The sequence below is a fragment of the Plodia interpunctella genome, chromosome 5 (genome assembly GCF_027563975.2).
Source record: "Plodia interpunctella isolate USDA-ARS_2022_Savannah chromosome 5, ilPloInte3.2, whole genome shotgun sequence".
Classification (NCBI taxonomy): domain Eukaryota; kingdom Metazoa; phylum Arthropoda; class Insecta; order Lepidoptera; family Pyralidae; genus Plodia; species Plodia interpunctella.
This window is the reverse complement of record NC_071298.1, coordinates 2,363,181-2,379,220: the sequence shown is the minus strand read 5'-3', so window position 1 is coordinate 2,379,220 and position 16,040 is coordinate 2,363,181. Positions and strand designations below refer to the sequence as shown.

Genomic DNA, 16,040 nt, shown 5'->3' with positions numbered 1-16,040 from the left:
CTCGGCCGTGTGTCACACAGGGAGCTCCAGAGCTTGTGACCCATGCCGAGGTCAATCATCGTCCTACGCAGGATTCGCCTCTGCCTCATCGGACGACGACACCATTGGTCAGTATTTGATATCATTATATTGTAGTAATTTTATGATATGTTAATGTTTTATGTTGTCGTGTTTTATTTGTTGGCAATAAATGATATTCTATTCTAAAGATGGTTCAGGACATAAATTAGTGAATATAGATCTTATATAGTATCATAACCTAATAAATAAATATATTAGGACAAATCACACAGATTGAGCTAGCCCCAAAGTAAGTTCGAGACTTGCGTTATGGGATACTAACTCAACGCTACTATATTTTATAACAAATACTTATATAGATAAGACCCGGGCCAATTAGAAAAAGATAATTTTCCATTATGACCCGACCGGGGATCGAACCCGTACCTCTCGGTTCAGAGGCAAGCGCTTTACCATTGCGCCACTGAGGTCGTCTATATTTGTTATGTTTGTATGAATGTTATGGAACAGTATCTCTTTACATACATTTATCGCTTTGTTTGGGTTTCTGGCAAATAAGGCTTAATTAACGTAAATTCTATTTCTTTTTAATTGGACATTTGTTGAGTTAAGAATGTTATGACGCAGGTTTCTCCGGAGAGTACATGGAGCCAGGCGAGCTTGGGTCGTGCTCCAGCTGGTCGCGCGCGCGCGCCCACTCCGCCGCCTCGTGCCCGCCCAGGTCAGACCCCCCACCCGCCCGCCACCACCCCCACGCCTGCCACGCGCCTTGCCGACACCGCGCCTTCCCCTAACGACTATCCCGACTTGTTCCTCGCCAAACAACCCAACAGCTTCAAAAAATCCTCCGAACGACTCGAGTACGAACTATCCCAATGCAACATGTACTCTGCGTGCCCATCGAGGTCATCGAAATCGAGCCACTCGGGCTCCTTACTCGTCGAGGACGGATCAGATGTGCCGAGGGCCAGGTCAGTCTACCGCCGCAGCGCCAGCTGCCGCAATCTACGGGACTTCAGTTTCGACGATGCGGGGCGCGCTAAACGACGCCGCGACACGCGAAGCATGGTCGCTGACTTAGACTCTTACTACCCTGCGGGACGACGCGTCGATTCTCCTATAACACGTTACGATGATGCTCGCACTCTAGCATTCGTTCTGGGTAACAGAGGGTCAATAGAATCCCAACGCGAGATGATAGGCCGCACGTATTCATCTAGTTTCCCAGGCGCCATCAGCGAACCGAGACTAGATATGCCCACTTTCGTTCGTAGCGGCTCTCAGGACGACTTGTCGCACGATAGTTATGAAGTCATCGAACGTTCAGATGATGAGTCAGAAAATCCGCGTTATGCCCGCGTTCGCCACCGATCTTCAGTCGTTCACACTCGTTCTTGCTCTTTAGATTCTGGCAATGATTTGCCGTCCGACGATGATCAATCTCTTTCCCATATGTCTGAATGTGATGATCAAGAGGCAGAGCCCAATTTGATGATAGGCGTCAAATATAGGAGTGACAACGACATACCGCTCGATCCATTCTTGATCGACGATCCCAGAGTACTTCCTCGCGAAAAACTATCTGTCAGGTCCGACGGTAGCTTTTACAAAGAAATCAAACGTGCTCTCGGGTCTAGAACATCTAGTCAGGAATCTAAAAGTGATATATACGATTCGAAACATTCAAAGAGTAGTGTCGATAGCAAAAAGTCACGTGACAGCGTTTACCATACTGATAGCAAGAAATCTCGTGAAACTTTGAAGAGTAAGAGTTCTGACAGGTCTGGCTCTAGAACCTCAAGTCAGGATTCTAAGTCAGATTATTATGATTGTAAGAAGAATTTGTATGAACCGGACGAAATAAGCATTAGGCGCCGGAGCGTTACTAGCATTCAGAATGCTTACATCGATCCATTTGAGCCTATATCACCATCGTCTAGTCCTGATTCAACTAAAGATTTTTATGACACTCAATCTACTTTCATCAGTATGGAGAAACCTGAGTATAGAGAGAAGACGTTATTCGATAAATCACATGAAGATCTCATTGCAAATCTGGCCAATTCTCCAAACTATTATCATATTCCAACTCCATATTCAACATTCCCAAGTAATAGTAAGCATAAGGATCACAGTCCCATGCACTCCGCTAGCTTGCAGAATGTGGAACTTGATCAGTATGAAAATTATTCTGATTTGAGTCCACCCAAGAAAATAGATGAGTTTTCCACCGAGGAAGAAGATATGCATCCAGCTACAACTCATATTTGGCCAGAAAAGATAGTTGGCCTCGATACAGAAATAGACAACAGTCGAGCGGCGAAAATTCACAGTTACCAGCGACGCCGCTCTTCTGAGACGGTTTTCAGCTTTGACAAAGAAAAGATTGAGTCACTGACACGATCTATCAGCAAAGAAAATGCTCCATCGCATCTTGTGAAAGAATCTTCTAACGAGTCTGATGTTAATGTCCGTATTTTACCGGCAATGGATAGTATTGAGTATACTAAAAATAAAGTTAAAGCTGCTGCTATGCAATCAGGATCTCCCTCGATACTGCAATCAGAATTTGACAAAAATATGCGCGGCAAAGTTCATACGCATATGATAAGGAAAGAAAATTTGAAAGAAGAGTTAATGGCTAAAACTCACTTCGATGAATATAATCCAAAACTTATTCTTGAAACAAGTTCAAGCAGTCGTTTAACAGATGCCGCTGTGCCGTACTCTCATCCAACAGTCGAGCGTACTAAGAGTGATCCAAATAGTTTGGCAAATAGACCAAGATTCAGCAGTGTGAACTCTCGAAGACATGTTTTGATGCACCAGAAGTCGATAGATCTAACTCCAGCAGAATCCAGTGACGAAGATTACATATTCCGACAAATACCCAGTGCTCCACCTATTGCGACTAAACGATCACATTTCGAACTACCGTCTAGACATCCAGACCACGTGCGTCCGCCCTTTGACTTGCCCAAAAATTACTTTAAAGAATTTGATGCTTTCAAAGCGGGAATTAAAGATACTAAGAAAGTCGTAGACGATGGATATGACATTCCTTATGTATTACACAAGCGGCATGTTATGAACGGAACGGCTCCGTCACCCATGGATGATGGTCGACAACCGCCGCCAGATATTATCATGCTTCCGCCACAAAATGGCAGGCATATTGTTAGCGCTCATCCAAGATGCAAGTACCATGATCATCCAAAGTCGCCACGATCTCCTAAGTCACCAAAGTCGCCGAAATCTCCAAAGTCGCCTAAATCACCAAAGTCTCCCAAATCACCCAAATCGCCCAAATCACCCAAATCGCCAAGAAATAGTATACAAGTTGAACATAGTTCCAAATTCCTAGAGGTTGAAAATCGAGACTTTTTGTTCACACAGAACATAGATTTGTCCAAGGTGGATCCCGTTACTTTGGAAGTGGACAAGACTTGTCAGTTGCAGCACTTGCCAAGTCCAAAGAGAGATATTTCTAAGAATTTGGATCCAGTTTTACTTGAGACATTAAACTCTAAATTGAGTCAGATTGAAAGTGATTCTGCTACCAGTTCAAAAACTGATAGCATCAGACAAGATCCTCAGTTCCCACATGATATAAAGTTTACAATAAACGGTCGTAATGTGCAACAACCGCCTATTTGTAAAGAGCCAAAGCCTATGACAGCTGCTGAAAAGTTACGAGCTGATATCAAGTCCAGGTCTGATAAACTACCATCTAAAAGAGGAACTAAGGGCCGTGGCACTGGAAAGAAAGGAACCGGCGGTAAAATAAAAAATAAAAATAGCAACAAGATAAGAATTACTTCCTTCTCTTCGGATGACGAAAGTGTAGATTCTGACGACGTATTCGGCACAGCGGAAGCTGCACCGAAATTGGAATTCTCACCGCCACAATCACGTAAAGATCTGGAACCTATATTGCAACTTGAGTATGATAAAATTACATCCGGTGCCTGGCATCGCGGTCAGACCATGAGTTCCACCGAAATAGAAGGTTCACCACCTCAGTGTCGAAAACTAGCCGAATTAGAAGCTAAATATAACCCACAAGTACTTGACAATGTGAGTGGCAATGCTACAGAACTGAGACGAATTTCAGAACGATCGATATCTATTCCTAGCTCAGAAGATGACATAGCTATTAAAATACCAGATATTAAACAAACCGGTAAAGAAAACTCTCCTTGGGAATACAATGAAAATATTCCTTCGCCCATTTTGGAGAGTACAGAGTTTTTAAAATCAGAAGATGAACATTTAGCCGACATAGAAATACAAAAAGTGACTGGATTGCGAAGTCAGTCTGAAGAGAAAAGTGAGAAAGATGAAAAAAGAGATCCTAGCAAACTTGATATTAAAAAGAGCTTACGTGATGAATTGATTTCGCCTATGCTTCGAAAAGCTGGTGGAACACCAATACTTTTTGCTCATGCAAGGTTGAATCTTTCTGAAGGATCTGTGTTTTCATTGCAACGGCAAAAGGCTACACAAGATTCTCCAACTGCAGGTCGTAGAGCAAAGAGCTTAGATACTCCTGTTATTCAGTTACACAGATTACCGCCGATGAATGCGTTTTCATCAAAAGATGATACGGTAGAAGATATAAACGAAGAGGGAGAAATATTAGAGGAAAAGCCACTTATAGATGAAAAAACTAATAAAACAATAACAAGTAAAGATACTATTGACAAAATTGAAGAAGTTGATGAAGAGCAATCTGAACCCCCGGAAGAAATCAAGTCCGTAGTAATAGATAATGAAGAATTGCAATTGTTAGAAGGATTAGTTGAGCAAAGACGACCGCGATCGTTCAAACGTCGATATGATTTGACAAAACTTAATTCACAAGCCAAATCTCCTTCGCGTTCACCGCTTACCAGATCACCTCTTTCTCGGTCTCCTTTATCAAAATCGCCTTCGCGGTCACCCACATCATCTTTGAATTCTCCCAGAGGCAGTATTCGTAAACTGTCCGATTTGAGTGAAGATCAAATTGTGCCAGACATTGAAAGAATCAAACGCAAAGAGAAGAAGAAACTCACGCTTAAACCTAAACCTGAAGACAAACAGAAAGTTAATGGCAAGCTTAATAAAGGAGGCTCTTTGGATACTAATGCTACAAAAGTGAAGGCATTGCAAACGCAGAAATCTTTGCCATCGTCTTTAAAAGAACGACCAGAATTCTTGACCGTCCCTCCTCTTGAGATAGCGCGTGCTAAAAGTCAAGAATTGGAACAAGCAGAACGTAAAAAATTGGCGAAAGAGAGGTCCAAATCTCTTGAGAAGATGGAAATTAAACGGGGTGGAAGTAAAGAAAGAACAAAATCTCAAGAAGACAGTGATACAGAGATAGCTAAACGTAAAGAGAAACAACAGATGCTTTTTGAAGCGGCATTGAAACAAACCAAAACGCTAATCAGTCCGGTAAAAGACACCATGCCGCCTTTCCCACCGCCAGAGGATAAAATTTTGGTAAAGACAGAGGGTGACAAAATTATTATAGAAACAAAGATTAGTAGCAAAGCTGAAGATCATGTGTTTATTGCAAAATCACCGAAGAAACTTGATAATAAGATAGGTGGTAAAATTAGCAGAAGTTTTGAAGATCAAAAATCTTCTAAATCAAGTAATAAAATGAATAAAAGTATGGATGACAAGTCTAGTCAGTCCTTGGAGGATAAGTTCGATGATCTAGCTACTTTGCAAAAGTCTCCTAAAACACTATCTAAAAAGCAAGAGTTCAAACAGCAAATCGAAGGAAAAGTTGTATATGAGAAGATTCATCCTAGTGTTAAATCTAAGAGCTTAGATAGAAAAGCAGATATTCATCTGGATGCGGCGGCTAAATCAAAGAGCCTTGATAGAAATTATGTTACCCCGCCAACTGATACGCACCCAGATGTTATTGAGAAACACTTTAAACAAGAAGTGGTAAAAGTGGATGTACACCCCACTGTTAAAGAAGAAACAGAATCTAAGGAAATCGACGTTAAAGAAGTGTCACCCTCACACAGTTACAAAACTGAGGATGAATCTTCTATTGAATGGATGACGAGTTCGCAACACACAGTTATTGAAAATGATACTCAAACTGTCATAATAGAGCGTCGTAAAATTGACATTTACAATAAGCAGAGAGAGCTTCAAGAAAGTAAGAGCAGTCAAGATATACATGAACTTGTGACTGAAAGAAAACGCGAAGTAGCTCGTTTAACTAGTGAAGAAGAATCTCTTACTGAAGTTAGTGAACTTAAGGTTTCTGACGAAAGTCATATGTTGGGCATATCTTTGCCTTATATTGATGCTGATAGTTCATCGGACCAAGATCAAGGTTCCAGGAAAGAGAAGAAGGTAAGACTAATTCGTGGTAAAAGTGATGATACTGGATCGTGGGTTACTGTTGATTACGATGAATACACTGGAGATACGGAACTACCTCTTTCAGATAGTAACATGAGCAATAGGACCAGTAAGAGCAAAAGAAGGCTGGATGCTCAAGGCACATTTGACGAGACATCCAGTTTGGTTGAGTTTCTTAAACACGAGTCAATGTCACAATTAGTATCAGATACTGACACTGACAGTAAATCTAAATCTAGAGATCTATCGAAGACTATCGATTTGACGTTGAAGTGGAAAAATAAAAACAAAATAATTGTTACGCCTCCACAAGAAAATAGTCCAACAATTGAAAACATACCGTTTATTGACTCTAGCACATCGAAATCAACTAATAAGTCTGAATCTGGAGAGCATACTGGTAGTTCAGGGAGTGATAAATCTCCAACTGAACAAAAGCCTGATAAGAGGACGTTACTGACAGCTAAATCACGACGCAGTGAGCTATTGAAACTTAGCGCAGAGCGTTCACGTAGTTCCGAGTCAACTTCATGGACAAGCATTGAAAAAGACGTGAGCCCTTCAAGCGCTAATATCAAAGGTAGTTCTATTGATGACGAATCGAGCGTAAGTTGTTCCATCGCAAGACCCCTCGGTATATCGCAAGATATCGAAAAACTGAATAAGAAAGACAGGGAGTGCTTAGAAGAACTGAAACAAGCCATGGAATACGGCGAAGAGCATTTGCTTTCTCAACACACAATATCGAGTGACCACTCTAAGTCTAATTCAAAATCTCCTTCGCCAATACCTGAAATGGCGCGTATGGAAAGTCCACGTAGTCCTAGGAGTCCGAGGAGTCCTTCGAAGTATGGCATGAGAAAATCGCCTACTCCTACATTAGAGAAACAAGGACAAGTTGATTCACAAAAGGCGCCTACTGATTCTGAATCTAGTTCGGAGAGTCTCGATAAGACCGTAGAGCAGCTTGCAAGACCAAGCGCTAAGAAAACCGGTTTAGAGAAAATTGGTAAATGTGTTATTGAAGAATCGGAGTCTAGTCAATCTGCTGCCTCTAAAACATCCGACATCAAGAAAGACTTACATAGAACTGTGAAGAAAACTAAAATAGCAATAACAATATCACAAGAAGATCAGAACACTACTATTGATTTTGACGACGACGGTAACGTTATAACGTCATCATTTGAAAGAGAACTTATGAAGAAAAGATCCCTTAAAGATACCGATCAAAAAAGCTCTTCTAAATCTAGCATGGATAATACGACTACTACTACGACTCCATCCAAAGGTTCTCTTAGTGTCGACGATTCTTCATCAAGAAGAAAGGGACGTCTTGACGAGCAGAAGAGTTCTTCTAAATCCAGCATTGATTCGCGAGGATCGCTTAGTGTTGAATCTAGGGGATCGTTTGAGACAACGGAATCTACTTCAGGAAGCCTTGGCGAAGCATATCGTAGGGGTGAGGAATTAAAACCTACATGGAGACCGTTCTTTGGGGCCTCTGGCAGTGAGAATAGTACTAGCATAGAAGAGGCGTGGATTCCTCAAGATCATGAAGGTTATGAAAGTTTAAATCTAAATAAAGATGTATTTGAATTTAATAATCAAAGATTACTGGACGATTTCCAATCGTTTTCAAAAAACCCACCATTGTCTGCAAATACGTCGAAAGATTCCACAGAAGCGGACTTTACGGATGATCTTAATGACTTCCCTGTTAATTTCTTATATCCGGCTACTTCATCATCATCAACGACTAATGACGTTGTTATAGGTTATGGTCAAAATTTCGGTCGTACTTTGTCTCGTATATCGGAGCGCAGTACAGCTTCTGAAAAGACAAGTGCTGATGAAGATTCTACTAAAGCATGTTCTCGATCTGAGAGTATCAATGAAGAGTCTTTGAATTCTAGTGATCACCAGGCCAGTCTTAGTTCTGATCCTCCCAGTAATGCCAACGTCGCGTACATATCTGATACAGATCGAAGGACTTCAGCTGAAATGCCAGATATTCCTATAGACCAAACGAAAATAAGTGAGATGTACGCGGAATCTAGAAAAGATGCTGGAAAGAATGATGCTTGGGAGTCCAAAAAGTCAAATGAAAGTCCAGCAAAAGGTAAAAAGACTTCAAGAAAACCAACTTTGAAACAATCCTCTGCTAGTGAGAGTCAAGAATCTGAAGACTGGCCATTGCCGGAATTGCCGCCACAAGCCAAGGGCGGCGATGGAGGAGACTATGGTCGAAGGAGCTCTGAAGAGTGGCCTCCGGTGCCGAATCTTCTAGAAACACCAATAATTGAGAAGGTTCACATTTACTACATGAGCAACGAACCGGAACAAGCGACCAAGGTAACTCTTCAATCAGAGAGCTCAATAGGTAACTTACAGGGGTCAGACGATGACAGCGACACTTTAAACAACGACGATGATTTTGAAAAAGATATCCCTGAATCTAAATCGGATAAGTCTTTGGAGTTTAGTGATGTTTCGCCGAAAAATGTTAAAATTATACCTTACGACCAGTCTAGCTATATGGTGGATCCCCTTGAAAAACATGACGAATCCTCTTGTTTAAACAAAGGCGTTGTACCTAATTATGATAAGTCGTGCTTAAGTGGGACTATAAGTAAAGCTACATGTTTGATGGGCGATATAGGCTCATGCTGCACGCGATCTGAGCATAAATCATTTGTTATTAAAAATGTGGAAGACAAAGTGATCATCAATCAACCACAGAAATCTCCTACAAATCATAGTCCAATATTTGAAGATGCTGATGACGTATTTGGCGGAGACAGTAAATCAGTGTCTCCTGATTTTGACAAAGGTTTTTCGCTCTTAGGTACACAAAAATATTCTTTCGGTTCAAACTCCGATACGTCTATTGATGATTTACTTTCACAAACTAATGCTGACGAGACAGTTAGGGCTGCAACCAAGTTGAGTACAGGAAGCGCCAGCACTTGTAAGAAATGCAGTCACAGCAGTCATTCGGAAGAAGAAACCAGCTCATTTGGAACAGATTTAGACGGCACTGTAAAAATTGGGTTACCTCAAAAGAAATGCACTCATAGTTCTCATTCGGAGGACACATCTGTTTGCTTGAGTATTTCTGAATGGTCAACTGGGACAAACACTGTGAGGCAATATGCCAATCTCTCCGCTTCTGAAAGTATATCAGGCGTGTCTGTGCCTAAAAGCGAAAAATCCGAGAATATGTCAGCGAAGGTATATTCGTCATCTCACGCTAGTAAAAAATCTGAGCAAAAGCCTAAAAAAGCTTCTCATGCCGAAATGAGTTCGAAAAGCAGTAGCTTAGATAAAAGTTCTGATAATATAAAGTATGATAAACTCTGTAGTTCTGATACTACAGTATCGAGGAAAGGCATAGACAGTAGCTCTGGGACTAAAAGCGACAGTACTTTGACTTTGGCTCAGTCCATATCTGAATGGTCTGCCAGCACAAGTCATACACTCGTTGCGACCGCGCGCGAAGATCCACATGATGAATATTCTAAATCTGAACACACGCCCGTTATTGAACTCCCTGAAAACGATGAAGAGGAAGACCAAGAAGAAATCGAAATAGCAAGGTCGCCTTTGCCACCCAAAGAAATGTTCGAGGCTAAGGAGCCTGTACTCAGACTGACCGCTCCATATTCAGGGAAAAACGATAAATCCTCGTCTATTAGTTACAGCGACAAGTCAGATAAATCGAGCTCTAGCTCTTTGAGTAGTCTTCAAAAACACGCGAATGGCGTTCTCAGATTTGACCAAAGGCTAAAAGGATTTCAAGGCGCACATGTCGGCACACATGGCCGCTATCAAAAGGCGCCGCCAAAGAGCATGAGTTACGAAGAACAGACGCACAGGTATGCGAGGCCGACGACTCGTTGTGCGAGTGAGGACAGCGGCTTCAAACCTTATGTGGTAGCACCGCAACCAGAATTGGATATCGACATGCCTTCTCAGCTTTACAGCCAGGAAGAGAAACACAGTGAACGGTATCAGAGTCAAGAGTTTTCTAACATACTGCGTGAAGATGGAGGTCCTTTTATGAGATCTGACTATAAGCCATTGGCAAAACACGCGAGCTACGATGATAAGACATTGTCTAAAAATCAAATAAAAGAATATAAGACTTCTCAACAATATCGCAACAAACCCAAGAGCTGGTCGTTCCACGAACATTACTTGGCATCGTCTGACTTGCCAGTCATATCGGTGCCTGAGATACCTTCAGTCCATAGGGAATTGCCTGAAAAGAAATTAGCAGAGAGATCTGGAAAAACTCCACTCTCACGCTGTTCGCCTTACTACTCTAGTAGCCTTAGTTCAGAATCGCCTCCCATACAGCCTCTGAAAGCGCCAGTGAAGAAATCTTTCTTAGTGAGAAACATTTCACTGAAGAGTCCGCCCAGTGGCAATGACACTGACAGCTCTTTGGACGTTATTAGGGATCCCAGGGAGCGAATGAGGACATTTAGACGTAAGAAACAAGTGACAGGAGCGCGTAAAAAACAAGAGAAAATACAAGATGTGCTAGAGGAGGATTCGACTAAAAGCCAGTGTTCCTCTGAAAGTGATTTGCATCACGACGGGAAATATTTGGTAGTAGAAGATACTCTACGTAGAATGGAGAGCTCGGAGTGCTCTGACAGCTACCTTCCCGAGGTGGAATCTGGTTCGTCAGAAGTATCCAAAGGGGATTCAAAGAACTATGATATACCAGACCCTGTCAGTTATTCCGAAGATGAGGGTCAAGCAGGATATGCTAATTATAAAGGCAATAATTATGAACAACAGCAGTTTCCTATCAGTATCACTCCAGTTCAGTTCCAAGGCTTCGGATCGTCTGCTGACGAGGATGAAATGGGCTTCCCGAGGTTTGACCGATTGGGTCGTTTACGTCACCCGTACCTCGACTCACAGGAGCCGCCTTATGTGCCTGAGGACAGCCCTCCTCGAGTGTCATATTCTAACAAAAGTAGTCGTCAATCGTCTCTCAAGAGAGCAAAGTCTTCTTCAGGGTATCGCCAGTCTGAAGATGGTGAACCTTCGGGCCAGCAACAGCCGAGAACGATATATTACGATGAACAAAGTGACAGGGATGATTCTGATGATTACGCTTATCCTATTGATACTATAAAAAGAGCTCCTAAAATGACTAAATCGGGTAGCAACTATCTTTTTGAGCGCGGGGAATCGGTAGCCTATTCCGATACAGAACTGTCCCACGATAAGGATGAATACGAGGAATATAGAGGCAGTCCATATCCAGATCATTATGATGAAGGTGATATGTTCCAAACGCAGGAATGTTATCCCCAGTACGAGCATGAGATGGACCCTGGGGATGGCAACGACAGGCAGTACACAAGAGATCTCGACCAACGATTCAGCTTGAACAATGTCGAACGATTCTATTCTAGTCATTACGTAGACTCTCAAGCTTCTAGCGACAGCCCTGAGCAAAAGTTTGACGTGTCTACTCTTCCCCCACCTCTGTGCTCCGATGACGAAAACGATTAACGTTTAAACGTTTAAAATTTAACGATAATTTCAAGCTTATAATAACTTAAACTGTTGTCAACCCTACCCAAGTGTGGATGTTTGTGGTCGGTTGCGAGCGTTCCCGCATTTTGAAATTAAATTCTAATTAACGCAATTATGTATTGTTACATTGATATTAGGGTACTCATTATATTAAATCACTTTGATTACTTAGAGTAAATATTAAAAAGTCTAGTGCCAATCCCGGGTAGCGCGTCCCTTTGACTATCGTGTATTCGGACTTTACCTATAGCTTAATAAGTACTTAGGTGTAGTTATGTGTACTGAACGAAAGTATTATATAGTTAACATTTTATCAAAATAAAGTTTATTCCTGTGAGTATCAAACATGTCTATGTCAAAACGTAATCGGCTCGTATATTAGTTTAAGCTTAACCAAGAATCTCACTTGTGGTATACACTAAGTACATAGTGCCAAATTCTTCTAGTCAAAATATTTAGCTGTTCATTATACTCGTTATGTTTATAACCTCTATTGTTGTATTCCACGAAAATAGTATGTATAAAGGCTGTGATTTACTTTGTGAGATCCAAGATCTTCGTTTTATTGTAATTGTTATGTTATTGATACCTATTTGTTCGAGGAAAGACTGAATGAAAAGTCTTTTTTACTTTTAAAAGTCTCATATTGGAATATTTTATCCCAAGACTGCCACATTTATTCACTATTTCTCACTTATAACACATTACTGATATCGTGTCAAATCTGCTCAAAACTTTTCGCATTTTATTCGATGTTATTAGAACATGCATGTATGAAAATGTGACGTTAGTGAGGATGAACGGATAGCGAATAATCATGGAATCGAAATGTTTGAATTTGGAATAGTAAATTTACATTTAATTAAATTTAAATTATAGTCAACCGCACATCAGTTAAAGCAAATTTGATATTTACCATCACAGAATTTTATGTCGGTGCGTGACTTTGATATGTGACTGGCTGTACAGCTGTTATAGTTTAAAAAACTGTTTCGATTGATAAATAATGTTACATTTTAATACGTTAAAATTTACATCGATAATTTACAATTTGGCTTAAATTAAACGAATAATACGTTTTGTTCTCATAAAATTTAAGTATAGATAAATTGTGCAATATTAGTCACTTACAATTATTTTGTGGTTATATAATATCTATTTTAAATTTTGGACGTCGACGGAAAAGTTTCTTTTAGTCTATTTATCTAATACGTAACGTACAATTGGCTACTTGATTGTGTAACAAAATAAATACATAAAAGTGGTACTTAAATACACGATAATTAAATGTCACTTCATTGATCAGTTTTATTAAATTACGTAGTTTACAATGTTTTTTATTCTCATTTAAAATATGTATGCATTTGACTCCAAAAATCGTGACGTTCTATAATATACATCACTGTCATACAAGCTCCATATTTTTTTTTGTTTTTGAAATAAGAAAAAAGTATCTGATTTGACTAGATGGAGAGTAGCCAATATTTCCTTCATAGTGGTCCTATTACATTAAGCAAACCTTGGGTTTTGTTCGTTTTTACATTAATATATTACAGTAATAATGGCACTATTTGACAACAATTTCACATACCTCATATAAAAATCCCCAAGTAGACTCGCCCCGCGATATGATTTCCCGAGAATACCGTGCATTATCTCAAGCTACACTCGCGTTTCGCAATGTACACGAGTCTATCTAGGGCTTAAGATATGGAAAACCTTCCCAAACTACTCATTCATCGTCCGGTGTATGAGTTTTATTTACGTTTCGTATCAGAAATGTTTAATAAAATTTACCTATTAAGATTAAAATAGATAGGATAAAATATTGAATTTACGTCCTAGAAACCTTGAAACTTTTCAGTATAGCATACGCGATTTTTAAGCTTAAATGATCACAGTACACGCCTACGGCTAAATTATACAATTGAAAAAAGTTGAAATTTCTGAATTATTGTTTTAATACAAAAGTTATTCACTACTGATATTATCTTTAAAAAGTTTTATATTGTAATTTGCTTACATGATTCTTGCGTGCGTTATTGGAAATTAGTATGGCTGTATTGAAAGGTTTAACCAAAGCGAAATAAAAGTGTTGAAATAGATTGTTACAATAGCTTATCTGTGTTAAAACGTGATTCGTTTTCAGCTACCTATTGATTTGCTCAGCCAAAATACTATTTTTCCATAGACTCGAACCTTGGGTTTTGTTGATGTTTTTAAATAAAAGAAGATTATGTAATTCGATTATCTTACATTAATTTTATACATTTTCATATTAATTTTAAGGAGCAATGAATGACAATTCTTAATTTTTTTCATCTGTATAAAAAATATCACATTACATCATTATCACATAATAAATAAATAAAATAAATTTATTTCAGACATCCTCATTACACGAAAATATAGATAACTGATTTCATAACTATATTCAATAGTTTAAATAACGAACACGCTTTTCTTCGTAATAATATACAGTAAAAAATATAATGTGGTTCGTTTAAATTTATATTTTATTATGTCCATTTTGTATTTTTTATAACTATCACGTCTACGGCATCACTAAATTGCATGATGTAATTAAACATATGGTCTGATATTTTGGTAGACTGTAGGTATTTTGGATTGTTTAAGCAATAATGAATTAATTTGCCGATTTCCTAGAGATTGTATGTCATTTCTATTGATAAAAGCGCCACAGTGGCGGTCTGCGTGGCTGCATAGTGTTCAATTAATTACAAAAATTAAAAAAATGTGTCAAAGGTCGTGTGTGCACGAAGCAATTTTAGACTATTAGCTGTAAGGGGTCAGCGACCTCCCTAGTTAGTGCAAAACAATCGGTATTAAATCATAGAAATTAAGTACTTCGATTTTTCGATTGAAAATGTACAATCCGAATAGACTGTAATATTACGATGTCATTATTATTGATTTATTGTCACGTATAAATATGGATATTGTTTCGAGTATTAAAATGTTACTTCCTTTTTGAATTTATATGTGAATGTAAGTGTTCGGTATCCCTGCAATACCCGACACTAAACCCCTCTGGGGATAGTTAAACATTAAATAAATAAATTTAAATGAAGTTTCAATCAATTTTTTTTTGTTGAGTTTGTACCTTTTTAAAATTTCTAAGCTGCCAGGAACAAATGTGTAAGTTAAATTTAGTCATATTGCATTTGCATGTATGTTATTTTATAGTCCGCTGTATTTTTTTAATTGTAAAAGTGCTTATTATTTTTAGATTTAATTTTTAATTTTTTAGGAATTATTTTCAGCTTCCACATCTCCAGGCAATCCTATTCCTTGACCGATTACTTTTTATTTATTTCTATTATTTTTGTTATTTTCATGTTTTATAAAAAATATGATTTTCTTAACGTGCGTTTGTGGTTAAATATTAGATTATTAACCCTAGTACGAATATTTTATGGTTCACAATACTATTTATTATTATTATTTTTCAGTTATACTATACTATTCTGCAATAATACTGTTACTGTAACATTTTTCGTATTTGATATTTCACTCACATATCAAATATTCTAATGTAATTTTACACAACAGACGACACGTCGCCAGAGGAAGAGGACATCACAGTCTCATCGGCAAGTCTATGCATGTCGCCGAGCATGACAGAGAGGATCGAAGACAAGAGCGAGATAGATAGCATAGTGCCTATGTGTGCGTCCACGCCGCTTGCACGACCCCAACGCCATCTAGCGAACGGACACGACAGGGATAGTGATACGATAAATGGCAACATCAATGGTACGTATAAGTTCGTATCATAACACTGACTGAAATAGAATCTAACCTAATTGTTATAATATAAGATTTTAAATCGTAAACAATATGACTGTGTTATCACGCTCATAACAATACTTGAGATATACAAACGATTGCTGTTGCTATATTCAATTACCAATAGCGGACTGTTTTGACGCATTACTATTGGCCAAAATAGCTGGAATAATAAGTAATGAAGAATCATTACCGCGTAGGTAGATTGGGAGGCCCGTAGTCAATTTGAACCTTACACTATATGATTGAAAGTTAAAAGTAGTTTGTTGCTG

At 39.1% G+C, this 16,040-nt stretch overlaps 2 protein-coding genes across 6 annotated transcripts in view; both read left to right on the top strand.

Annotated features, from left to right (window-relative positions):
• LOC128670158 (FERM, ARHGEF and pleckstrin domain-containing protein 1-like) overlaps positions 1-16,040 on the top strand; it is a 58,974-nt gene that overhangs the window by 33,796 nt on the left and 9,138 nt on the right. For all 5 annotated transcript variants that reach the window (XR_008404731.1, XR_008404730.2, XM_053745608.1 and 2 more), the window contains 3 exons: positions 21-107; positions 649-742; positions 15,532-15,735. Coding sequence is in view for 3 of the 5 variants with exons in the window: in XM_053745608.1 (XP_053601583.1) it covers positions 21-107; positions 649-742; positions 15,532-15,735 (385 nt within the window). In the remaining 2 variants the exon portion in view is untranslated. The remainder of the gene's footprint in view (positions 1-20; positions 108-648; positions 743-15,531; positions 15,736-16,040) is intronic.
• LOC128670155 (uncharacterized) lies at positions 755-15,606 on the top strand. The gene has a single exon (XM_053745598.1). The coding sequence runs from the start codon at positions 904-906 to the stop codon at positions 11,932-11,934; it is 11,031 nt and encodes a 3,676-aa protein (XP_053601573.1). The 5' UTR covers positions 755-903; the 3' UTR covers positions 11,935-15,606.